At 43.4% G+C, this 27963-nt stretch overlaps 1 protein-coding gene across 5 annotated transcripts in view; it reads left to right on the top strand.

The window, feature by feature from the left end:
• HTR7 (5-hydroxytryptamine receptor 7) overlaps positions 1–27963 on the top strand; it is a 219953-nt gene that overhangs the window by 177554 nt on the left and 14436 nt on the right. Inside the window, exon 3 of one of the 5 annotated variants that reach the window (XM_056530166.1) lies at positions 23871–24154. The exons of 2 other annotated variants lie outside the window; for them this stretch is intronic. In XM_056530166.1, coding sequence (XP_056386141.1) covers positions 23871–23931 — 61 coding nt within the window. In that variant the 3' untranslated portion in view covers positions 23932–24154. Of the gene's footprint in view, positions 1–9420; positions 10401–18964; positions 19017–23870; positions 24155–27963 lie in introns of those variants that run through there. 2 more of the 5 variants (XM_056530169.1, XM_056530167.1) reach the window with 2 other exon arrangements.

Genomic DNA, 27963 nt, shown 5'->3' with positions numbered 1-27963 from the left:
TTAAACCGGTTCCCAGTACTCCTTGCCGTGACCCTGTGGTTCCCCCTGTAACCGGTCTCCCTAAGGCCTATATGGACTTTGCGGATGTTTTTTGCAAAAAACAAGCTGAGACTCTACCTCCTCACAGGCCTTATGACTGTCCTATTGACCTCCTCCCGGGCACTACTCCACCCCGGGGCAGAATTTATCCTCTCTCTGCCCCAGAGACTCTTGCTATGTCTGAGTACATCCAGGAAAATTTAAAAAAGGGCTTTATCCGCAAATCCTCCTCTCCTGCCGGAGCCGGATTTTTCTTTGTGTCCAAAAAAGATGGCTCCCTACGTCCTTGCATTGACTACCGCGGTCTTAATAAAATCACGGTAAAGAACCGCTACCCTCTACCTCTCATCTCTGAACTCTTTGATCGCCTCCAAGGTGCCCACATCTTTACCAAACTGGACTTAAGAGGTGCTTATAATCTCATCCGCATCAGAGAGGGGGATGAATGGAAAACGGCATTTAACACTAGAGATGGACACTTTGAGTATCTGGTCATGCCCTTTGGCCTGTGCAACGCCCCTGCCGTCTTCCAAGACTTTGTTAATGAAATTTTTCGTGATCTCTTATATTCCTGTGTTGTTGTGTATCTGGACGATATCCTGATTTTTTCCGCCAACCTAGAAGAACACCGCCAGCATGTCCGCATGGTTCTTCAGAGACTTCGTGACAATCAACTTTATGCCAAAATGGAGAAATGTCTGTTTGAATGTCAATCTCTTCCTTTCCTAGGATACTTGGTCTCTGGCCAGGGACTACAAATGGATCCAGACAAACTCTCTGCTGTCTTAGATTGGCCACGCCCCTCCGGACTCCGTGCTATCCAACGTTTTTTGGGGTTCGCCAATTATTACAGACAATTTATTCCACATTTTTCCACCATTGTGGCTCCTATCGTGGCTTTAACCAAAAAGAATGCCAATCCTAAGTCATGGCCTCCTCAAGCGGAAGACGCCTTTAAACAGCTCAAGTCTGCCTTTTCTTCAGCTCCCGTGCTCTCCAGACCTGACCCATCTAAACCCTTCCTATTGGAGGTTGATGCCTCCTCAGTAGGAGCTGGAGCGGTCCTTCTACAAAAAAATTCTTCCGGGCATGCTGTTACTTGTGGGTTTTTTTCTAGGACCTTCTCTCCGGCGGAGAGGAACTACTCCATCGGGGATCGAGAGCTACTAGCCATTAAATTAGCACTTGAGGAATGGAGGCATCTGCTGGAGGGATCAAGATTTCCAGTTATTATTTACACCGATCACAAGAACCTCTCCTATCTCCAGTCTGCCCAACGGCTGAATCCTCGCCAGGCCAGGTGGTCTCTGTTCTTTGCCCGATTTAATTTTGAAATTCACTTTCGGCCTGCCGATAAGAACATTAGGGCCGATGCTCTCTCTCGTTCCTCGGATGCCTCGGAAGTAGAGCTCTCTCAGCAACACATCATTCCTCCTGACTGCCTGATCTCCACTTCTCCAGCCTCCATCAGGCAAACTCCTCCAGGGAAGACCTTCGTCTCTCCACGCCAACGCCTCGGAATCCTCAAATGGGGTCACTCCTCCCATCTCGCAGGTCATGCGGGCATCAAGAAATCCGTGCAACTCATCTCTCGTTTCTATTGGTGGCCGACTCTGGAGACGGATGTTGTGGATTTTGTGCGAGCCTGCACTGTCTGTGCCCGGGATAAGACTCCTCGCCAGAAGCCCGCTGGTCTTCTTCATCCTCTGCCTGTCCCCGAACAGCCTTGGTCTCTGATTGGTATGGACTTTATTACAGACTTACCCCCATCCCGTGGCAACACTGTTGTTTGGGTGGTCGATGATCGATTTTCCAAGATGGCACATTTTATTCCTCTTCCTGGTCTTCCTTCAGCGCCTCAGTTGGCAAAACAATTTTTTGTACACATTTTTCGTCTTCACGGGTTGCCCACGCAGATCGTCTCGGATAGAGGCGTCCAATTCGTGTCAAAATTCTGGAGGGCTCTCTGTAAACAACTCAAGATTAAATTAAACTTTTCTTCTGCTTATCATCCTCAATCCAATGGGCAAGTAGAAAGAATTAACCAGGTCCTTGGTGATTATTTACGGCATTTTGTTTCCTCCCGCCAGGATGACTGGGCAGATCTTCTTCCATGGGCCGAATTCTCGTACAACTTCAGAGTCTCTGAATCTTCTTCCAAATCCCCATTTTTCGTGGTGTACGGCCGTCACCCTCTTCCCCCCCTCCCTACTCCCTTGCCCTCTGGTTTGCCCGCTGTGGATGAAATAACTCGTGATCTTTCCACCATATGGAAAGAGACCCAAAATTCTCTCTTACAGGCTTCATCACGCATGAAGAAGTTTGCTGATAAGAAAAGAAGAGCTCCCCCCATTTTTTCTCCAGGAGACAAGGTATGGCTCTCCGCTAAATATGTCCGCTTCCGTGTCCCTAGCTACAAATTGGGACCACGCTATCTTGGTCCTTTCAAAATTTTGTGCCAGATTAATCCTGTCTCTTACAAACTTCTTCTTCCTCCTTCTCTTCGTATTCCTAATGCCTTTCACGTTTCTCTTCTTAAACCACTCATCATCAACCGTTTCTCTCCCAAACTTGTTTCTCCCACTCCTGTTTCCGGCTCCTCGGACATCTTCTCCGTAAAGGAGATACTGGCCTCCAAGAAGGTCAGAGGGAAAACTTTTTTTTTGGTCGATTGGGAGGGTTGTGGTCCTGAAGAGAGATCCTGGGAACCTGAGGACAATATCCTAGACAAAAGTCTGCTCCTCAGGTTCTCAGGCTCTAAGAAGAGGGGGAGACCCAAGGGGGGGGGTACTGTTACGCCGAGCGCTCCGGGTCCCCGCTCCTCCCCGGAGCGCTCGCTACACTCTCGCTACTGCAGCGCTCCGGTCAGATCCACTGACCCGGTGCGCTGCGATACCGCCTCCAGCCGGGATGCGATTCGCGATGCGGGTGGCGCCCGCTCGCGATGCGCACCCCGGCTCCCGTACCTGACTCGCTCTCCGTCGGTCCTGTCCCGGCGCGCGCGGCCCCACTCCCTAGGGCGCGCGCACGCCGGGTCTCTGCGATTTAAAGGGCCACTTCGCCGCTGATTGGCGCAAGTGGTTCTAATTAGTGTGTTCACCTGTGCACTCCCTATGTATACCTCACTTCCCCTGCACTCCCTCGCCGGATCTTGTTGCCATTGTGCCAGTGAAAGCGTTTCCTTGTGTGTTCCTAGCCTGTGTTCCAGACCTCCTGCCGTTGCCCCTGACTACGATCCTTGCTGCCTGCCCCGACCTTCTGCTACGTCCGACCTTGCTTCTGTCTACTCCCTTGTACCGTGCCTATCTTCAGCAGTCAGAGAGGTTGAGCCGTTGCTAGTGGATACGACCTGGTCACTACCGCCGCAGCAAGACCATCCCGCTTTGCGGCGGGCTCTGGTGAACACCAGTAGTGACTTAGAACCGGTCCACTAGCACGGTCCACGCCAATCCCTCTCTGGCACAGAGGATCCACCTCCTGCCAGCCGGCATCGTGACAGCTATTCACTGCGAATAAATTCGTACCGAACCAAATTTTTACGGAAAATTCATCTAGTCAGCCGAATCTAATTTTTCAGAAATTCGCTCACCTCTAGTTATAATAGATTAACATAAAAGAGAATATAAACACACCATGATATGTGAATCTATAAAATGAATTAAACATTAATAAGTTTAGTTGGTAACATCAACAACACTGAAGTTGGCTAGTTCAGAAATCATATTGGTATTACTCTAAAAAGAGAACCTTCTATTACATGAAATCAAATGGACAGCTAATCTCTCTCTATATATATATATATAAAATCGGAGTAAACCCCTGGGCTTTTGAGCCTATTTTGAATAATAACCAAAAAGGCTTATATCTTGACACTGAAAAGGACTATATAGATTTAAAAAAGGCATTCCCGGAATCCTGATGGCTGGTCCTGATCTAGTCATGTGCTTATTTACAGTCCTGTTTTTCTACTGACTGGTCCAATACCTAATGCCAGGTCTTCCCATATTTTCTAGTCGATCACTGGGGGTCCAAGTAATAGGAAAATCTGTGTTCAGATTTTCATGAGAGCAGCCTATTAACAAGCGATCATCCAAAAAGGACATCCCTTTTATAGGGATACTCCGCTGGAAAACATTTTTTTTTAAATCAACTGGTGCCAGAAAGAAAGTTACATTTCTATTTAAAAATCTTAATCCTTCCAGTACTTTATCAGCTGCTGTATGCTCCACAGGAAGTTATTTACTTTTTGAATTTCCTTTCTGTCTGACCACAGTGCTCTCTGCTGACACCACTGTCCATTTTAGGAATTGTCCAGAGTAGGAGCAAATTCCCATAGCAAACCTATCCTGCTCTGGACAGTTCCTGACATGGACAGAGGTGTCAACAGAGAGCACTGTGGCCAAACAGAAAGGAAATCCAAAAAGAAAATAACTTCCTGTGGAGCATACAGTGGCTGATAAGTACTGGAAGGATTAAGATTTTTAAATAGAGGCAATTTACAAATCTGTTTAACTTTCTGGCATCAGTTGATTTAAATATTTTTTTTCCAGTGGAGTACCCCTTTAACTACTATTTTTTATTCTTTAAAACCATAGTGGAAAAGCTTATAAAGGCTATGTGTGAAAATACTATAATAGTGTTTGACGCCTAACAATATTTTATGTTTTACTGTTTCATAAAATGTACATCTAATTCCTAGTCCAAAGTACATAAGTGGAAATATTTTTGCTTTTTTTAACTTAGGAACTTTCTTTAATGCTTTAGTGCTAGCCGTATAATCTTATAATTACATTTTTTAAATATTGCATCCACCTACGTATGACATATTGCTTTTTTATGCACAATAGACATGTTTCAGTACAGACTAAATGTGCTTAACTTAAATCAAGGACAACTGAAAATACAGTAAAAATGTAATTTACTTCTTGTGTCATAGCACTCACCAAAGACCTGCGGAATCCTGACAGCTAATCATGTTTTTGAAACCTATCTTTTAAGCTTGATGCATAGACTAGGATAATTGACAAACACTGCTGTAAACTTAAAAGTATGTGTCCCTGAATTCACAAAGACATGTTCCCCATGCCATCTTTTATCAAACCTCTTTTATTAATGGCCATCTTTTCTAAAAGCTCAGTTTTTCTTGGCTCGCTTTTCAGTGACATTCATTTATCATAGTAAGACTCTGTAGGACATTCCAAAAACCCCAACCAAATGCAGGGAAAATACCATGATTAATATTCTAAAACAAATCTCATAGTCAATAACAAAAGGGAGGATTATGTGATGTGAATGTGCAATGCTTATAATTTGATTGGCACCATATTTATAAATCTGAAACAAAGATGCCAAAGAAATGATCAAAAATTAGCTGGCAAATGCATGGGTGATTACCAACAACTCAAGATTTACCTTGCTTATGTGGCAGACTATATAATTTTCAAGTAAACTGCAGTATGAGAGTGAAGTGCGGCATGGTGACTTTTAACCACTTAAGGACCAAGGGCGTAAAGGTACACCTTTGCTCTCTGGTACTTAAGGACCTAGGGCGTACCTGTAGGTCCGTGGGAATTTCAGTACCCGCTGTGCGCCGGGCGGGGACCGGACCGGAGTGACTGCTGATATCTATCAGTAGGCACCCTGCGCAAATGCGAAGGGGGGTCATCAGACCACCACATGTCTGCAAATTCACCGCAAATCGCTGGTGAATTCACACCAGTGATTTGCGCCGATTCGAGGTCATGCGGGGTATGGTGACCCGGTGTACAAAAATATAAGGGGGATTGGGGTTGTCAAAGACACCCACGATCCCCCTGAAGGGATAGGAGTGAGGTGGCAGGGGTGCCACCCATCCTATCCCTGCTATTGGTCACCAGGAGCGATGACCAATAGCAGATTGGGGGCGGGGGGTTAACTTTCAGTTTCCCCATTCTGCCCATCCACAATAGGCGGGGCAGAACGGGGAAACCGTCAGGGACCGGCGGCAGAAGATCCACTTACCCATCCGGAGGCTGCAGGCGACGGTGATCGTCGGGCAGCGATGTTGTGCGGCTGATTCACTGGATCCTACGGAAGCCGGTGAGTTGCGTAGCAACATCTGCAGGGCTACAGTCTGAGACCACTGTAAACTGTAGCCCTCCAAATGTTGCAAAACTACAACTCCCAGTATGCCCAGATAGCTGTTTGCTGTGTGGGCATTCTGGGATTTGTAGTTTCGCAACAGCTGGAGGGCTACAGTTTGGAGATCACTGTGCAGTGACCTCTAAACTGTGGCCCTCTAGATCGTGCAAAACTACAACTCCTGACATGCCCACACAGCAGTTTGCTGTCTGGGCATGCTGAGATTTGTAGTTTTGCAACATTTGGAGGGCCACAGTTTGGAGATCACTGTGCAGTGGTCTCTAAACTGTAGCCCTCCAGATGTTGCAAAACTGCAAATCCCAGCATGCCCAAACAGCAAACAGCTGTCTCGGCATGCTGGGAGTTGTAGTTGCGTACCTCCAGCTGTTGCATAACTACATCTCGCAGCATGCCCTTTGGCGATCAGTACATGCTGGGAGTTGTAGTTTTGCAACAGCTGGAAGTACACTGGTTGGAAAATACTGCGTTAGGTAACAGAACCTAACTGAAGATTTTCCAACCAGTACATGCTGGGAGTTGTAGTTTTGAAACAGCTGGAGGTTTGCCCCCTCATGTGAATGTACCACGTACATTCACACGGGCAAGTTTACAGTGAGTCTCCTGCTTCAAGTATGAGCTGCGCCAAATTTTTCCCGCAGCGCAAACTCCTAGCGGGAAACTCACTGTAAACCTCCGCCCGTGCAAATGTACCCTAAAACACTACACTACACTGCACTAACATATTATAAAGGGTAAAACACTACATATACACCCCCTTACACTGTCATCCCTCAATAAAAATGAAAAATGTATTGTACAGCAGTGTTTCCAAAACAGAGCCTCCAGCTGTTGCAAAACAACAACTCGCAGCATTTCCGTACAGCCACTGACTGTCCAGGCATGCTGGGAGTTTAGCAACAGCTGGAAGCACCCTGTTTGGGAATCCCTGGCATAGAATACCCCTATGCAATCCCTAATTTAGTCCTCAAATGCACATGGCGCTCTTTCACTTCAGAGCCCTGTTGTATTTCAAGGAAACAGTTTAGGGCCACATATGGGGTATTTCCGTACTCGGGAGAAATTGCACTACAAATTTTGGGGGGCTTTTTCTCCTTTTACCCCTTATGAAAAGGAAAAGTTGGGGTCTACACCAGCCTGTTAGTGTAAAAACATAAAACTTTTACACTAACATCCTGGTGTTGCCCCGTACTTTTTATTTTCAGGTAAAAGGAAAAAAAGACCCCCAAAATTTGTAACGCAAATACCCCGGATACGTACGGAAATTTTGGGCGTAATTTTGTCCTATTACCCCTTGTAAAAATTTAAAATTTGGGGAAAAAAATGCATTTTAGTGAAAAAAATGTTTTCTTTCATTTACACATCCAAATTTAACAAAAAGTCATGAAATACCTGTGAGGTGTTAAGGCTCAATGTACCCCATGTTACGTTTATTGAAGGGTGTAGTTTCCAAAATAGTATGCCATGTTTTTTTTTTTTTTTTGCTGTTCTGGCACCATAGGGGCTTCCTAAATGTGACATGCCCCCCAAAAAAACATTTCAGCACAATTTGCTTTCAAAAAGCCAAATGTGACTCCTTCTCTTCTGAGCATTGTAGTTCGCCCACAGAGCATTTTACGTCCTAACATGGGGTATTTCCATACTCAGAAGAGATGGGGTTGTTTTGGGGGGCATTTTCTCCCATTACCCTTTATAAAAATGCTAAATTTGGGGAAAAAATGCACTTTAGAGAAAGTTTTTTTTTTCATTTACACATCCGCCTTTAACGAAAAGTCGTCAAACACCTGTGGGGTGCTAAGGCTCACTGGACCCCTTGTTACGTGCCTTGAGGGGTGTAGTTTCCAAAATGGTGTGCCATGGGGGGGGGGGTTCTGCTGTTCTGGCACCATAGGGGCTTCCTAAATTGGACATGCCCCCAAAAACCATTTCAGAAAAACTTACTCTCCAAAATCCCACTGTCGCTCCTTCCCTTCTGAGCCCTCTACTGTGCCGGCCGAACACTTGACATACACATATGAGGGGATTTTCTCCTTTTACCCCTTGTAAAAATTCAAAAACTGGGTCTACAAGAACATGCGAGTGTAATATATGAAGATTTTGAATTTTCTCCTTCATTTTGCTGCTATTTCTGTGAAACACATAAAGGGTTAACACACTTACTGAATATCATTTTGAATACTTTGAGGGGAGCAGTTTTTATAATGGGGTCATTTGTGGGGTATTTCTAATAAGAAAGCCCTTCAATTCCCCTTCAAACCTGAATTGGTCAATGAAAAATTCCGATTTTGAAAATTTTGTGAAAAATTTTAAAAATTGCTGCTGAACTTTGAAGCCCTCTGATGTCTTCCAAAAGTAAAAACATGCATGATGCAAACATAAAGTAGACATATTGTATTTGTGAATCAAAATATAATTTATTTGGAAAGTCTATTTTCCTTACAAGCAGAGAGCTTCAAAGTTAGAAAAATGCTACATTTTCAATTTTTTCATCAAATTTTGGAATTTTTCCCCCAGAAATTATGCAAGTATCGACAAAATGTTACCACTAACATAAAGTATAATATGTCACGAATAAACTATCTCGGAATAAGAATGAAAGGTAAAAGCATCCCAGAGTTATTAATGCTTAAAGTGACAGTGGTCAGATATCCAAAAAATGCTCGGGTCCTACAGGGAAAATTGGCCTGGTCCTTAAGGGGTTAACACTGTGTAAATAATGGCATGAAATAAGAAAGTACAGCAATGTAATTTCATATTTACCGCCGGAGCCATGATTAGGGCTTCGAGAGAGAAATATTAAAATACATTGCAATATTTTCAAATTTCTGTGAGTGAGTCGGTTCTGCTCCCCAGCCACCCGCCCGCATCTGCCACCTGCACACTAACTGGTTCAACTACAACTCCCAGCATGTCTTTACTGTAAGGGAATGTTAGGAGTTGTAGTCTTGCAACAGCTAGCGGGCAGGTGGGAGATGCGGGCTGGTGGCCGGATAGACGTTTTAACACCAGGGTGCCTCCAGCTGTTGCTAAACTACAACTCCCATCACAGGAGTTGTAGCTTAGGAGCAGCAAGACTCCAGATGGTGCTTAACTGGAAGCTCACTGTCTGGAAATGATGGGGGGTAGTGTATTTTAACAACAGCTACCTGTTTGGGAAACCCTGCTTTATGGGCATTCTCCCCAGGGGAGAGCATCATAAATGTACTGACCATTTTTTGGTGTGTTTTTTTTTCCTTATCTTAGAGGACTACTTCAGATTTGGTGGACTAAGACGATGACCAGCATTTTTTTTCTTTACTGTTAATAAAATGGTTAACGAGGGCTTGTGGAGGAGTTCTTTTTGGAATAAAAGTTTTTAAAACTTGTTGAGTGATTCTTTTTAAAAAATGTTATTCACTTTACAGGCTTAGTAGTGGACGCTGTCTTATAGTCTTATAGACGGAGTCTATTACTAATCCGGGGCTTAGCGTTAGCCCAAATTACAGCTAGTTTTAAACCCCAATTATTACCCTGGTACCCACCGCAACAGGGTTATCAGTACCAACAGGCCTGGAGTGTCAAAAATGGCGCTCCTGGGCCTAGGTGGTAACTAGTGATGTCGTGAACATAAAATTTTCCATTCACGAACGGCAAACGCAAATTTCCGCAAATGTTCGCGAACGGGCTAACCTGGCGAACCGCCATAGACTTCAATAGCAGGCGAATTTTAAAACCCACAGGGACTATTTCTGGCCACAATAGTGATGGAAACGTTGTTTCAAGGGGACTAACACCTGGACTGTGGCATGCCGGAGGGGAATCCATGGCAAAACTCCCATGGAAAATTACATAGTTGATGCTGGTTTTAATCCATAAAGGCCATAAATCACCTAACTTTCCTAAATTGTTTGGAATAACTTGCTTTAAAACATCAGGTATGATGTTGTATAGATCAGGTAGTGTAAGGGTTACGCCCACTTTGCAGTGACAGACCAAACTCCCCGTTTAATGCACCGCAAACAACCGCAAACACCCCATTTGCAAAAGGTTGGATACCAAGCTAACCATGTCCCGTTCTTGTCCTCACTGATGTCATTGAAGGTCTCTTCCTCCACCCAGCCACGTACAACACCAAGGGTCTTCGAAAGGTGACAACAAGCCCCCTGGGATGCCTGTTGTGTTTGGTCTTCTACCTCCTCAAAGCCACCTTCCTCCTCTGACTCTTCTTCTTCGGAATCCTCTCTTTGCGTTGCCTCTCTGCGTTATTATAAGGTGTGTTAAGTAGTACTATTCCTATCAGTTTAATCAGTTTGGGGTGCTGTCCTTACAGCAGTGATCAGATGAGTCCTTCAGGACTGTAGTGGACACTGAATACACTAGCCTAGCTATTGATTTCCCTATTAAATCAGCAGCAGCTGCACTGTCCCTCCTCTCACTAAGAATGCAGCTTCAGAATGAAGCTAAAATGGATGCTGTCCAGGAGGTGGGAGGGTCTGGGAGGGAAGGTCTGCTGCTGATTGGCTGGAATGTGTCTGCTGACTGTGAGGTACAGGATCAAAGTTTACTCAATGATGACGAATAGGGGGCAGACCGTAGATCGCACATGTTCGCCCGCCGCGGCGAACGCGAACAAGCTATGTTCGGCGGGAACTATTCACCTGCGAACTATTCGGGACATCTCTAATGGTAACATGCTGGCATTATTTAAGCTGTAAAGGGCCAGTAACAGTGGTCCTCACCCACCCTGGTAATGTCAGTCTGTTGCTGCTTGGTTGGTATTTGGCTGAGAATGAAAATAGGGGGAACCCTATGAGTTTTTTTTTTTTTCATAAATAATTTAATAATAAAAAAAATGTGTGGGGTTCCCCATATTTTTATTCTCAGTCAAAAACCAACCAAGCAGCAACAGCCTGATGTTACCTGGGTGGGCGAGGACCATTGTTACTGGCATTCCCCAGCCTAAATAACGCCAGACTGGTACCACCTAGGCCAAGGAGTGCCATTTTTGATGCTCCGGGACTGTTGGTACCGGCTTTTCTAGGCACCCCTGTGGCATTGGGAACCGGGGTAATATTTGGGGGTTAGCGCTAAAGTGGGGCAGAAAATTATTTAGTCAGCCACCAATTGTGAAAGTTCTCCCACTTAAAAAGATTAAAAAGGCCTGTAATTTTCATCATAGGTATACCTCAACTATGAGAGACATAATGAGAAAAAAGAATCCATAAAATCACACTTTTCTGATTTTTTAAGAATTTATTTGCAAATTATGGTAGAAATTAAGTATTTGGTCAATAACAAAAGTTCATCTCAATACTTTGTTATATACCCTTTGTTGGCAACGACAGGGGTCAAATGTTTTCTGTAAGTCTTCACAAGGTTTTCACACACTGTTGCTGGTATTTCAATCAATGCCCTTGCTGATGGAATGAGCTTTTCACTCAAAATCTCACAATACATGGCACCATTCTTTCTTTCCTTTTCAAGTTTCAGTAGCAGAAAAACAGCCCCAAAGCATGATATTTCCACCCCTAAGCTTCACAGTAGGTAAGGTGTTCTTTGGATGCAACTCAGAATTCTCTCTCCTCCAAACACGAAGAGTTGAGTTTTCACCACAAAAGTTCTACTTTGGTTTCACATGACCATATGACATTCTCCCAATACTCTTCTGGATCATCCAAATGTTCACTAGCAAACTTCAGACAGGCACGGACATGTACTGGCTTAAGCAGGGGGTTACATCTGGTACTGCATGATTTTAGTCCCTGGTGGTGTAGTGGGTTACTGATGGTTGCCTTTGTAACTTTGGTCCCAGCTCTCTGCAAATCATTCACTAGGTCCCCCAGTGAGGTTCTGGGATTTTTCTCACCGTTCTTGGGATAATTTTTACACCACGGGGTGAGATCTTGCGTGGAGCCCCAGATCAATGGAGATTATCAGGGTCTTGTATGTCTTCCATTTTCTTATAATTGCTCCCACAGTTGATTTATTCACACCAAGCTGCTAGCCTATTGCAGATTCAGTCTTCCCAGCCTGGTACATGTCTACAATTTTGTTTCTCATGTCCTTCGACAGATTTTTGGTCTTGGCCATTAGTGGAATTTGGAGTGTGACTGTTTAAAGTTGTGGACAGGTGTCTTTTATACTGATCACAAGTTCAAACAGGTGCCATTAATACAGGTAATGAGTGGAGGACAGAGGAGACTCTTATAGAAGAAGTTACAGGTCTGTGAGAGACAGAAATCTTTCTTGTTTGTAGGTGACCAAATACTTATTTTCCACCATAATTTGCAAATAAATTCTTTAAAACTCAGACAATGCGATTTTATGAATTTTTCTTTCTCATTATGTCTCTCATAGTTGATGTATACCTATGATGAAAATTGCAGGCCTCTCTCATCTTTTTAAGTGGGAGAACAATTGGTGGCTTACAAAATACTTTTTTGCTCCACTGTAACTGTTTTTGGGTCTAACGCTAAGCCCTGGCTTAGTAAAGGATTCCACCACTAAATACATAAAGGCAATCAACACAGTAAAGGAGGAGAGCACATTTAAAAGAAGAAAAACTACCACAAGAGGACATAGTTTTAAATTAGAAGGCCAAAGGTTTAAAAGTAATATCAGGAAGTATTACATTACTGAGAGAGTAGTGGATGCATGGAAAAGCCTTCCTGCAGAAGTGGTCGCTGAAAATACAGTGAAGGAGTTTAAACATGCATGGGATGAGCATAAAGCTATCCTTCATATAAGATAGGGCCAGGGACTATTGATAGGATTCAGATTATTGAGCAGACTAGATGGGACAAATGGTTCTTATCTGCCACCACATTCTATGTTTCTATGCAAGCCTGTAAAGTAAATAATAAAAAAAAAAGACATAAGTTTAAACATTTAAAAAACTTTTATTAAAAAAAAGCACTCCCCCACAAGCCCTCGTTAACCATTTTATTAATATTTATCTGATTTAGCCCTCTCCATACATGGATCTGAAATTAGAAGAAAAAATACACAAAAAAATGGGTTGGCACATTTTGGGGGAGAAAAGTGGTAAAAAAGTTTTGTAATAAACACATATCCTTTTTTTTTGCTTATGTGTGCTAAAAAAAATTATATCCCAGAGTGATTTATTGGTTTTTGCTTATGTGAGCCAAATATATCAACCCCCTGTGATAGTATCAGGCTGTTCCTACGCAGTAGCATGCATGTCACAGGCACTGTAAAAGACGATTGGTTGACATAAGTCATTAATTAAAGAGGTTATCCAGGTAGTATTTTTTCTTTCCAAAATAACAGCATCACACCTATCCTCAGGTTGTATGTGGTATTACATATTGGCTCCATTCACTTCAATGGAATTGAATTGCAATATCACACAAAACCTGAGGACAGTTTTTGGAAGAGATCTGCTCTGTTTTTCAAATCCTGGATAACCCCTTTAACTACAAGAAACAGGTAACATCCCAGATTTGATTAAATGACAGCAGCCTGGGGTATAAAAGGAGCCCTGGAACACAGGCCCGAACCAGGGTTCCTTCTGCCACATGAGAAAATACCAGTTATTGAAATGGCATATGCTATTTGTGGTACCTGTTATACATTTAAAGTGTTACTATCATTTAATAAATCTTTTGACATGTTACAGAGACATGTCAAATTTTTGATCAGTCATGGTCTGAGTGTTGAGAACCCCACCGTTTGTAAGATCCCTATTTTGCTGCGGGAGATAGGCTCAAACTTGTTATAGAATCTGACTTCTACATTGAGACTAAGGGTGCATTCCCACTTGGCATATACGCAGCGTATTTAACGCTGCGCAAAATTGCGGCAGCAGTGGGAAATACGCTGCATATTCCTCGCTCACTATACACACAGGGCTTTCTGGTGGCAGCCCTATGTGTGCAGTGAGTTTTGAAGGCAGAGCCACGTGTCACAATCACTCCGGCACACGGCTCTGCCTCTAAAACTCACTACACGCATAGGGCTGCCACCGGAAAGCCCTGTGTGTATAGTGAGGAATATGCAGCGTGTTTCCTACTGCTGCCGCAAAATTTGCGCAGAGTGAAATACGCTGTAGAAATGTGCAATTCGTTTCGGAACGAATGTCTAATTTACCGAATTTTACCGTTTTTGAGCATTCGGACCGATCAGAATGCACGAAAACACATTTTGAACATTCCCGAATAGCCACGATAATACGAATAGCAAAATAACGATTGCATTCGTTATTTACCGAATGCATGCGGTAAATAACGAATGCATTCGTTATCCGTAAACAAAAGTAAAGAATTTATACAATTTTTTTTATTGGTCCTTGCTCTAACACTTTTGCGCTACACACTGTTTCTGTTACTGTTACCAGGGTGCCTCCAGCTATTGCAAAACTACAACACCCACCCAGCACGCCCTGACAGCCAAAGGCTGTCTGGGCATGCTGGGAGTTGCAGTTTTGCAACAGCTGGAGGCACACTTTGGCAAACATGCGCAAAGCTTTTTAATTCATTTTCAAATTTCGCTCGCTTTTTTCAGAAATGTGTTAGTAGGTCAATAACATGCATAGTAATTGCCGTGGGAACATTTTTCATTCATAAAACCGCAGACTTAATTGGATAATTGCCGGTTTAGAACGTTTGGGGTCCCAACGTTCTACACGACAATTATCCAATTAAGCCTGCGGTTTTATGAATGAAAAATGTTCCCACAGCAATTACTATGCATGTCATTGACCTACTATAACCCATTTCTGAAAAAAGCTAGCGTAAGTTAAAAATGAAAGAAAAAGCTTAGAGCATGTGTGCCAACGTACCAAGTGTGCCTCCAGCTGTTGTAAAACTGCAACTCTAAGCATGCCCAGACAGCCTTTGGCTGTCAGGGCATGCTGGGTGGGTGTTGCAGTTTTGCAACAGCTGGAGGCACCCTGGTAACAGTAACTGTTTGCGCGAGTGACATGACATGTTATACATAAATCCCCCGACAATTAAACACATCGATCAAACACATCAAACATTCATACAGCATTCATTCATTCATTTACTCATTCATTCAACATTACATTATGTATTAATAATAAATCACATAAAATTATATTATTTTACCTGTCTTCCAATGTTCCGATCTCTGCGGCTGCCCTCTTTTCCTGCACACACACACTCCCGATAATGGTCCCCTGCTTAAAAAATATTTACCCGAATGTACCCGAATACCAAATGTATCCGAAAGAAAATAAAAACCCGAATGCCGAATGCATCCGAAAAATCAAACCGAACACCCGAATACCGAATGTATCCGATAAATCAAAACCGAAAATATTACCGAACCAAAAATTTCATCCAAAACGAAAAAACTAAACAAATTTTTTTCTTGTGCACAAGTCTAATACGCTGTGTATACACCAAGTGGGAATGCACCCTTAGAGTGCAGAAAGCTGGGAGAGAAGCACTCAGCCATGCATTTCTTCTACAAACGACAAAGAACAAAGCGCTCCATGGTGTAATAAAAGAGTAACTTGTCAGGCAAATTATGCGATAAGAATACACAAATTACAATAGTCAATGAGTTGTCAGTGTGTACTCTGATTGTTGCTTTGCAATGATTCAGGCACATTCTTTTTCAAATTGTATTATATTGTTATATTCTGACAAATAATTTAATATTTGATGGCAGCCACATACATAGAAACTTAGCATTCTGAAAGCTTGTAGAAATGGTGATTCAGCCTTAGGCACTATTACAGTAAAAAATTTTTGGCTTTGTTCAATTTATATGAAATTACAATATTAAAGTAAGAAAGGGGAACTGATGGCAGTGTCACCCACACTGACCTGATTATACAGGTAGATAGTGCTGTTGACCCTGTTTCTAACACTTCTTACTGGGAGAAAATCGGTTAATTTGTTCTGGAGATTTTCATATTGTTGCAAGTATGGTCATTTCCTCTTATCTGCAACCAGCAGAGTACCCAGCATTGCCTTGTGAGATAGAAGAAACAACATATTTCGTTCTCATACCCCGTCCTCATACTATGTCCTCATATCCCCTACTCAAATCCCGTCCTCATATCCTGACCTCATATTCCTTCTCCATATCACTTCTGTAAAACCTGCGCTCCAGCCGGACATGCCGGTCGTGAGCACACTCTGCTTAATGTTCCTGCTGCCAGCGGGGTTGGGATTTGCATCGTGGGACTTGCCCACTTGCGTATCTCAGCAAGTCACTCACCTCCCTCATCTTCTGTCTCTCCGTGTCCTCGCAGCCCCACCTCCTAGGGCATGCATGCGCCGGAGCTCTTTCACTTAAAGGGCCACTGCTCAATTAATCAAGTGTCTACACCTGTCTCCTGTCCTTAAATATCAGCTCCTGCATTGTTTCCCTGCCGGATCTTTGGTTACCTTCTGCCATAGTGAAAGTTTGTGTCCCTGTTACCGTGTACCTGTTCCTTGCTACCTTACCTCCCCTGCACCTGTGTTATCTGCCCTGACCTACTGCCATCTTGCCACATCCGGGCAGTCTCCTCCTGTTCCACGCCACCTCCCAGCTACCTGTGTGGATGAGTCGTGCCAGAGGTAGCGACTTGGGTGCCGCCTACCGCAGCAAGACCATCCTGCTTTGCGGCAGGCTCTGAAAACTAGCGGCACCTTAGAGTCTGCTCCCTGGAATGGCTCATGTCATCATCCACACAGGCCCAGAGGATCCACCACCTGCCGTGACCCATTACAACTTCCTCATATCCCTTCCTCATATCCGGTCCTCATATCCCATCCTCATATCCCATCCTCAAGTGGGTCGAATAGAGTTGTGATCAATAGATTGTAGGCTGGAAACAGAAGGGGGCATAGCTTTGTGGGGGGCCTGACTTGCTAGCCAGACCAACACACAATAAGAATAAAAAATAGAAGGGGGTGTGGCTTTTTGGCTGAACCTGGCTTTGTGGGAGGGACATGGCTTGCAAGCCAGATTGACACATTCACCCAGAGATGTGAACCCTGTTGAGTAAGGTAGGGCTGAGCTGTGATGATGAGATTGTGGTCAAAGGATCTGTGATGTGGATGTATTGGAGAGAAATTGATGTTTTCAGCCTCAAAACAGAGTTGATACAAAAAAAGGGCCAAAAATAGAAGATGGAAGTGGAAAAGGAGTGCCTTTTGGTAGTGGTGTGGCTTGCAAGCTGGACTGACACAATCACCTGGAAATACAGAGTGGTGCTTGTGAAGTAAGATACAGGAAGTCCCATGGACTTGCATAGGATTTCAGTCAGAACACCCCACCCTCATGTAAGGGAGTGGGTTAGGGTTAAATTACCTACCCTAAATTTTTATTTCACATATAAGTAACATGTATACCAAGTTTCATCAAAATATCTTAACTAATATAAGCAAAAAAGAGGTAACCCAGGCGCTCCTAATGGGAAAAGTGATTATAAAATAGACACCCAAAAATAGCTGCTATCTCCAATAGAGGTCCCTGTCTCCTCTATAATAGGGAAGAATCCACAAACAGTCTAATAGAAAATATATAGGATAAGCGCTTATCCTATATATTTTCTATTAAAATATCTTAACTGTTTGAAAGTTATGATGGAGTATATAATTCCATAGACTTCAAACAAAAACCCTGAACCTCCAAAAGGAGGGTTTGGGTATGGGTTAATTTAACTATCCTATATTTTTGGTTGACATATAAGTAAAATGTGTACCAAGGTTCATCAAAATATCTTCAGCTGTTTTAACCCCTAAAAATACCAAGCCTATTTTCAACTTAAGGACCAGAGCATTTTTTTGCACACCTGACCACTGTCATTTAAAGGGTACTCCGCCCCTAGCATCTTATCCCCTATCCAAAGGAAAGGGGATAAGTTGTCAGATCGCGGGGGGTCCCGCCACTGTGGACCCCTGGGATCTCCGCTGCAGCACCCCGCTATCACTACTGCACAGAGCAAACTCGCTCTGTGCATAATGACAGGCAATACAGGGGGTGGAGCATTGTGACATCACGGCCCCGCCCCCTCATGACATCACATCCCACCCCCTTAATACAAGTCTATGGGAGGGGGCGTGGCAGCCATAATGCCCCCTCCTATAGACTTGCATTAAGGTGGCGGGCCGTGACATCACGAGGGGCGGAGCCATGACGTCACAATGCTCCGGCCCCTGTATCACCTGTCATTACACACAGAGAGAGTTTGCTCTGTACAGAAATGATAGCGGGTGCTGCAGCGGAGATCCCGGTTGGGTCGCCAGCGGCGGAACCCCCGCGATCTGACATCTTATCCCCTATCCTTTGGATAGGGGATAAAATGTTAGGGGTGGAGTACCCCTTTAAGCATTAATAACTCTGGGATGCTTTTACTTATGAATTTGATTCCAAGATTGTTTTTTTGTGACATATTTTACTTTAATACATAGTGGTAAATTTTCATTGATACTTGAATCATTTCTTGATGAAAAATTCAAAAATGTCATGAAAAATTACAAAATTTATCATTTGTTTAACTTTAAATCTCTCTGTTTGTAAGGAAAATACATGACATGTTTATTCTTTTGGAAGACATCAGAGGGCTTCAAAGTTCAGCAGCAATTTTCCACAAAATTTTCAAAATTGGAATTTTTCAGGGACCAGTTCAGTTTTGAAGTGGATTTGAAGGGCCTTCATATAAGAATACCCAATAAATGAACCCATTATCAAAACTGCACTCCTCAAAGTATTCAAAGTGACATACAGTAAGTGTGTTAACCCTTTAGGAGTTTCACAGGAATAGCAGCAAAGTGAAGAAGAAAATTAAAAATCTCAATTTTTTTACACTAACATGTTCTTGTAGACCCAAGGAGAAAAAGTGTGTAACGAAAAATGTGTAACGAAATTTCAACCAGGTAAGGAAATACCTCATATGTGAACGTAAAATGATCTGTGGGTGCACTAGAGGGCTCAGAAGGAAAGGAGCGACAATGGGATATTGGAGAGTGAATTTTGCTGAAATGGTTTTTGGGGGCATGTCGCATTTTGGAAGCCCCATATGGTGCCAGAACAGGAAAAAAATCCCCACATGGCACACTATTTGGGAAACAACACCCCTCAAGGAACATAACAAGGGGTACAGTGAGCCTTTACACCACACAGGTGTTTGACAAATTTCTGCTAAAGTTGGACGTGAAAATGAAAAATTAGATATTTTTTTCTCTAGAATGCTGTTACCCCAAATTTTTCATTTTAACCCCATTTCTTCTGAGTATGGAAATAACCCATATGTGGATGTAAAGTGCTCTGTGGGCAAACTACAATGCTCAGAAGAGAAGAAGCACCATTGGGCTTTTGGAGAGAGAATTTGTTTGGAATGGAAGTTGGGGGCCATGTGCGTTTACAAAGCCCCCATGGTGCTAGAACAGTGGAGCCCCCCACATGTGACCCTATTTCAGAAATGACAACCCTCACAGAATGTAATAAGGGGTGCAGTGAGCATTTACACCCCACTGGCATTTGACAGATCTTTGGAACAGTGGGCTGTGCAAATGAAAAATTTTTTATTTTTATTTTCATGGACCACTGCTCAAAAACTCCAGTGGGGTGTAAATGCTCACTGCACCCCCTGTTACATTAAGTGAGGGGTGTCGTTTCCAAAATGGGGTCACATGTGGGGGGTCCACTGTTCTGGCACCATGTGGGCTTTGTCGGTCCAAATTCAGGCGTGACGTCACGCCAGCCTGCAGCCGGCCTCTAGGAAGGAGACCCCTAGTGGCCGGTTTTCAAACGTAAATTATAAGGTTTTAATAAAAAAATAAAAAATTAAAATATTATAGAGATATGTTGTAGTACATATTTACTACAACATATCAAAAAAATGTTGATGACAGTGCTCATTTAAGGGGTTAAAGTGATGCAGCAACACACATACACACACACTGGCCCTGATTTACTAAAAGTGGAGTGTAGTTTACTTTGTAGGTTTTGATTCCCTACAAGTATTTTTCCCTTTTATTTACTAATGTTTCCTTACTTTTTGCACGTTTCCCTATGTTTTTTTTTACACATGCTCTGAGCTGTGGGGTTTTCCAAAGCTAAGGTGCACCAAATTTCCCATAGAAACCTTAGTAAATATATTGGGATTTTTTTAAAATGAGACATGCACCATTTTTGGCAGCCACGCCCCATTTCCCAGTGACCATGCCCCTTTTTTTGGCCTTTCTGAGTAAAAAGGAGAGTTGGTTGGGTTTATAAATTTTTTTGGCCCATGTTCTGGCACAGGCACAATCTGTGGGGAAATGTGAAAAATTTGGCATGCAACTCATCAAATTAGGTCAGGTTTACAATAGTAAATCGGGGCCACTGAGTTTTATATAAATTGAAAGAGGCAGTTGCTGCTGGATGTGCAACGCTCTCTCCCACTCACTGTCTGATAACCCTCCCCACTTCTGCAGATAACTTCAACCCTTTATACTTTTTTATCCCCTCCTCATTAACAGGTCTTTGAAGGGGGCGGGGTAATCACCCGGTAGGGTGGGAGAAGGCAGTGCTCATACAACAGCAGCTGTTTTCAGTGCAGATAAGACAAAAAGGCCATATTAGCAATCAACTGCAGCGATTTTTACCTGGTAAGGAGTGTTAGAAACAGGGTCACCAGCACTATTTACGTATGGGTGACCTTACAAGCAGTTTCCCTTTAAGGGATATTCTGTTTTTAAGATAAGAAAGTTCAGCATAGTAGTAGTGGATTTTGCTTTATCTTTTATTAGTCTATCAGAATTGCTGTGTAACAACAAGGCTAGGGTCAACTAGTGTATTTTAAGGAATATTTCATTTGTAAAAATGCTTCCAAACACTTGCAGAAAAATTGTGTCCATATTTTTAACATTAAAGGGGTACTCCAGAGGAAAGAAAATGTTTTAAAATCAACTGGTGCCAGAAAGTTAAACAGATTTGTAAATTACTTCAATTAACCCCTTAAGGACTCAGGGTTTTTCAGTTTTTGCACTTTCGTTTTTTCCTCCTTAACTTTTAAAAATCATAACCCTTTCAATTTTCCACCTAAAAATCCATATTATGGCTTATTTTTTGTGTCGCCAATTCTGCTTTGCAGTGACATTAGTCATTTTACCCAAAAATGCACGGCAAAACGGAAAAAAAATCATTGTGCGACAAAATCGAAGAAAAAACGCCATTTTGCAACTTTTGGGGGCTTCTGTTTCTACGCAGTGCATATTTCGGTAAAAATGACAACTTATCATTATTCTGTACATCCATATGGTTAAAATGATCCCCTACTTATATAGGTTTGATTTTGTCGCACTTCTGGAAAAAATCATAACTACATGCAGGAAAATTTATACGTTTAAAAATGTCATCTTCTGACTCCTATAACTTTTTTATTTTTCCACGTACAGAGCGGTATGAGGACTCATTTTTTGCGCCGTGATCTTAAGTTTTTATCAATATGATTTTGGTTTTGATCTGACTTTTTGATCACTTTTTATTCGTTTTTTAATGGTGTAAAAAGTGACCAAAAATGCGCGTTTTTTGCGCGTATGCCATTGACCGTGCAGTTTAATTAATTATATATTTTTATAGTTCGGACATTTACGCACGCGGCGATACCACATATGTTTGTTTATTTATTTTTTTACACTGTTTTATTTTTTTTATATGGGAAAAGGGGGGTGATTCAAACTTTTATTAGGGAAGGAGTTACCTTTATTAACATTTATTTTTTACTTTTTTTTTGCAGTGTTATAGGTCCCATAGGGATCTTTTACACAGATCACAGGCGTGTATTAACACGCCTGTGATCAGTGTTATCGGCGCTTGACTGCTCCTGCCTGGATCTCAGGCACGGAGCAGTCATTCGCCGATCGGACACCGAGGAGGCAGGTAAGGGCCCTCCCGGTGTCCTGTAAGCTGTTCTGGACGCCGCGATTTCACCGCGGCGGTCCCGAACAGCCCGACTGAGCAGCCGGGTCACTTTCACTTTAGAAGCGGCGGTCAAGCTTCTAAAGGGTTAATACCGCACATCGCCGGGATCGGCGATGTGTGGTATTAGCCGCGGGTCCCGGCCATTGATGAGCGCCGGGACCGACGTGATATGATGCGGGATCGCGGCGCTATCCCGCTTCATATCGCGGGAGCCGGCGCAGGACGTAAATATACGTCCTGCGTCGTTAAGGGGTTAAAAAATCTTAAGCCTTCCAGTACTTATCAGCCGCTGTATTCTTCAGAGGAAGTTGTGTAGTTCTTTCCAGTCTGACAACAGTGCTCTCTGCTGGCACCTCTTTTCATGTCAGGAACTGTCCAAAGCAGGAACAAATCCCCATATCAAAATCCACTTTTCTGGAAAAGTTTTGATAAATCTCCCCCACTGTGTGCACAGACAAATACTTCCCTGGAAACTTACATAGAGCACATTAAAAGGGTACTCCGGTGGAAAACTTTTTTTTTTTTTTTTAAATCAACTGGTGCCGGAAAGTTAAACAGATTTGTAAATTACTTCAATTAAAAAATATTAATCCTTCCAGTACTTATTAGCTGCTGAATACTACCGATGAAATTATTTTCTTTTTGGAACACAGTGCTCTCTGCTGACATCACGAGCCCAGTGTTCTCTGTTGACATCTCTGTCCATTTTAGGAACTGTCCAGAGCAGCATATGTTTGCTATGGTGATTTTCTCCTACTCGGAACAGTTCTTAAAATGGACAGAGATGTCAGCAGAGAGCACTGTGTTCCAAAAAGAAAATAATTTCCCCTGTAGTATTCAGAGCTAAAAGGAACTGGAAGGATTAAAATTTTTCAATAGTAGTAATTTCCAAATCTGTTTAACTATCTGGCACAAGTTGATTTAAAAAAAAAAAAAAGTTACCCTTTAAAGTGCAACTGCCATAATTTTTTAACCCCCCCAGACTACTATGTTGTTCCTGATGACCATAAAGTGTCTGCAGCCATACCTTTATTACTGCTCTTCCTTCTTTTATAACTTATAAAATCCTTTTATTCAGCGTTCTGGCACAGTCGGATAGGCGTGGCTTGGTGTTCGCAAAGTCCCGCCTCCACCACTCCTATCCTCTCTTTCAGCGCTGGGACCGCTGTGTAGTAAGACCCAGCGGTCCACAGAGCATACGCCCCTCCCATCCAGCTCTGATATTCTACAAAAAACAATGCCCGTTGTTGTCCACTTCAGCTCCTGACAACCAGGTTGTGCAGATACTAGAGGCAGAGAGTTTGTTCCTTCCCTGCCATTAGTGCTGCACATTCGCACTGAGCGTATAGACGGCGGAAACGAGCGAGTGCTCGCTCTTTCAGTTCAGGGCAGCGGCGCACACGTCTGAGAGTGGCGCATGCACACTGGATTCGTTGTGGACCGCTGTGTCTTACTACACAGAGGTCCCAGCGCTGAATGAGGATAGGCATGGTGGAGGCGGGGCTTTGCGAACCACAAGCCACACCTATTAGACTGTGCCTGATCGCTGAAAAAAAGGATTTTATAAGTTATAAAAGAAGGAAGAGCAGCGATAAAGGTATGGCTGCAGTCATTTTATGGTCATCAAGGACAACATTATAGTAGTCTGGGGGGTTAAAAAATAATGACAGTTGCGCTTTAATGTTAAAAATAAAGACACAATTTTTACATGTGAAATATGTCTGAAAATACAATGTGTGAACCTAGCCTAACCGTTACCGTTGTGTTACAAACACCAAAGAACACTTTGAATACTTTTGACTGGTCTCATTTTTGTTTTCCAGAAAAAACTGTTCACGAGAAGATCTCCTACAAGAGCAGTTTATCAGCAGGCTACGTTCATAATATCTTCTCATATTCTATGCTCTTTCTTTGATGACAACGTAATCTTTTTAATCTTTAAATTATATTTTCCATTATTTAATGACATTCTGGGGCCTGGCACATCTTTAATAAAGATGCCTGAAGAAGCAGAACTATGTTGTGTTTAATATGTTTAACAATGTTATTTAATTAAAATGTTTTTAATTGGTGGAGCTATAACTACAATGTCTATGTACCAAATAAAGTTTTCAGATATATTGTGGTCATTGTTTTTCCTTAGAATATTTTTACGATAGTTTCTAACAATACTTTACTTTAAAAATAAATAAATAAAAAGGGACAAAACCCTTTGTAAATTTTCTGACAAGTGTTTTACATTGCTTTACTGAAAATGCCAATTATTGCTGCACAATGGCAAAATGTACGTAAAGGGAGCCTGTCATCAGATTTTACCATAACATATGTATGGTAAAATCTTTTTCCACACCTTCCCAGGGAGACATTCCTGCCAGCAGGGATTGTGAGAATAGATAGCTTTAAAGGGTTTCCCAACGGCCTTGTCCGACCTAGTCCCCTGGGCAAGGAGCTATACTTACTTAGTCCAGTTGGCTCAGAATGTAATCATGCCCCCTCAATGTGATTGACAACCCACTTCATAGCTCTGCTCTCTAAGCAGACAAAGCAGAGCAATGACACAGGCTGTGCCTCGGCTGTCAATCACCCTGAGGGGGCGTTATTACAGCTGAAGCAGCGGGACTAGGTGAATATAGCTCCCCACTTAGGGACTGCTTACGGGACTGGTGGGGGACACATTTATACTATATATCCTCACCATCCCTGCAGGCAAGAACATCTCCCGAGGATAATTAATCCCTTAAAGAGTAGCTATCACTAACTTGAATTTCCCTAATCCCCCTCCCATCTGCCCCTGACACTACCTACATCTATACCTGTATTTATTTAATTCAAATTCCCTATAAAAATACTTTTTCCCAACCAGCTTCGGTAGCTTAGAGTTGAGCAGTCTCCGGAGGGCAGAAAGTTGGCGGCCCCGGCCGGCGTGACGTCATCTGAAGCCTGGCCGGGGATCGCTTCCGCCCGTCTTCCTGTATGATGTGCTCCCACTCAGGAGCGCGCATACAGGCGGTTTACAGGGCAGGGAGATATGAAGGGGGTGGGGATATTCAAATGTTGCACGCCACGTGCGAACGAGCGCTATGCTCGCTCTCTGCCTGTTTCATATGCAGACAGAGAGCGAGCTGTGCATGAGCATTTCGGACCACGCTGGACCGCACTGCCCGGCCAGCAGTGGTCCGAACGTGCTCAACGTAAGTGGGTGAAAAGGATTCCTTAGCCATGTAGGGTGACACCTAGTGGCCAGGTTTTCTAATGTGAAAAACAACAGTTAAAACAAAAAAAAAATATTTTACATATGTTAGAAATATGTTTATTTTAGCACAATCTTTTTAATAAAAAAATTTTACTTTAATGGGAGTACCCATTTAAGGACTCAACATTTTTCAGATTTTACATTTTTGTTTTTTCCTCCTTACCTTTTAAAAATCATAACCCTTTCAATTTTCCATCTAAAAATCCAATTCTACTTTGCAGTGACATTAGTCCTTTTACACAAAATCATTTTATGGCGAAATGGAAAAATAAATCATTGTGTGACAAAATTGAAGAAAAAATGGCATTTTGTAATTTTGGGGGCTTCCGTTTCTACGCAGTGCATTTTTAGGCAAAAATGACACCTTATCATTATTCTGTAGGTCCATATGGTTAAAATTATACCCTACTTATATAGGTTTGATTTTGTCATACTTCTGGAAAAAATCATAACTACATGCGCGAAAATTGATACGTTTAAAAATGTCATCTTCTGACCCCTATAACTTTTTTTTTCTGTATATGTGTCAGGATTCGGCAGGCTGGAGGTGGATCCTCTGTGTAAGAGAGGGATTGGCGTGGACCGTGTCGGTGGACCGGTTCTAAGTTGCTACTGGTTTTCACCAGAGCCCGCCGCAAAGCGGGATGGTCTTGCAGCAGCGGTAGCAACCAGGTCGTATCCACCGGCAACGGCTCAATCTCTCTGACTGCTGAGATAGGCGCGGTACAAGGGATTAGGCAAGAGCAAGGTCGGACATAGCAGAAGGTCAGGGCAGGCAGCAAGGATCGTAGTCAGGGGCAACGGCAAGAGGTCTGGAACACTGGCTTGGGATACACAAGGAATGCTTTCACTGGCACAATGGCAACAAGATTCGGTAAGGAAGTGAAGGGGAAGTGAGGTAATATAGGGAAGTGCACAGGCGAACACACTAATTAAAACCATGCGCCAATCAGTGGTGCACTGGCCCTTTAAATCGCAAAGAACTGCCGCACGCGCGCCCTAGGGAGCGGGGCCGCGCGCGCTGGGACAGCACAGACGGGGAACGAGTCTGGTAAGCGGGTCGGGATGCGCACCGCGAGCGGGCGCGTCCCGCATCGCGAATCGCATCCCGGCTGGGGACATTATCGCAGCGCACCCGGTCAGCGGGTCTGACCGGGGCGCTGCGAACAGGAGAACGCTGTGAGCGCTCCGGGGACCTAGAGCGCTCGGCGTAACAGTACCCCCCCCCCCCACTTGGGTCTCCCCTTCTTTTTTGAACCTGAAAATTTGTAGATAAGGTCCTTGTCAAGGATGTTATCCTCGGGTTCCCATGACCTCTCCTCCGGACCGCAATTCTCCCAATCTACAAGAATTTTTTTTTTACCTCTGACCGTCTTGGATGCAAGGATTTCTTTAACCGAGAAGATGTCTGAGGACCCGGAGACAGGAGTAGGAGCAACAACCTTAGGAGAGAAGCGGTTAAGGATAAGTGGTTTAAGGAGAGAGACATGAAAAGCATTGGGAATACGGAGAGAAGGGGGAAGAAGGAGTTTTTAGGAGACAGGGTTGATTTGGCATTTGATTTTAAAAGGTCCAAGATAACGTGGTCCCAGTTTATAACTGGGGACACGGAAGCGGATATACTTGGCGGAGAGCCACACTTTGTCTCCAGGAGAAAAGACAGGAGAAGTTCTTCTTTTTTTGTCGGCATGTTTCTTCATCCGGGATGAGGCCTGTATGAGGGATTTTTGAGTCTCTTTCCAGATGTTGGAGAAGTCCCGGGTAACCTCATCAACAGCGGGCAAACCAGAAGGCGTGGGAGTGGGGAGGGGGGGAAGAGGGTGACGGCCGTACACCACAAAGAATGGGGATTTAGCGGAGGACTCAGAGACTTTGAAATTGTACGAGAATTCGGCCCATGGTAGGAGATCGGCCCAAGCATCCTGGCGGGTAGAAACAAAATGTTGCAAATAGTCACCAAGAACCTGATTAACTCTCTCCACTTGCCCATTGGATTGGGGATGATAGGAAGACGAGAAGTTTAATTTGATTTTAAGCTGATTACAGAGGGCCCTCCAGAATTTCGACACAAATTGGACACCTCTATCCGAGACGATATGCATAGGAAGCCCGCAAAGGCGAAAAATGTGCACAAAAAATTGTTTCGCCAACTGTGGCGCAGAAGGAAGACCTGGAAGAGGAATAAAATGTGCCATCTTGGAGAAACGATCAACCACCACCCAAATAACTGTGTTGCCATGGGATAAAGGCAGGTCTGTAATAAAGTCCATAGCAATCTGAGACCATGGTAGTTCGGGAACAGGCAGAGGATGAAGGAGACCGGCAGGAGTCTTGTCCCGGGCACAGACTGTACAAGCCCGAACAAAATCAGCAACATCTGCTTCCAGGGTAGGCCACCAATAAAAACGAGAGATGAGCTGGATGGATATTTTGACGCCAGCATGGCCGGCGAGGTGTGAGGAATGTCCCCACCTGAGAATCCTGAGGCGCTGGCGTGGAGGGATGAAGGTCTTTCAAGGAGGAGTTTGTCTGATGGAAGCTGGGGAAGCAAAGATCAGACAGTCAGGAGGAATAATGTGTTGCAGGGAGGCTTCCATTTCAGAGGCATCCGAGGAACGAGATGTTCTTGTCAGCGGGGTGGAAATGAATCTCAAAGTTAAAAC

Source organism: Hyla sarda, chromosome 7, assembly GCF_029499605.1.
Source record: "Hyla sarda isolate aHylSar1 chromosome 7, aHylSar1.hap1, whole genome shotgun sequence".
Taxonomy (NCBI): Eukaryota; Metazoa; Chordata; class Amphibia; order Anura; family Hylidae; genus Hyla; species Hyla sarda.
This window is presented reverse-complemented; position numbering and strand designations above follow the sequence as displayed.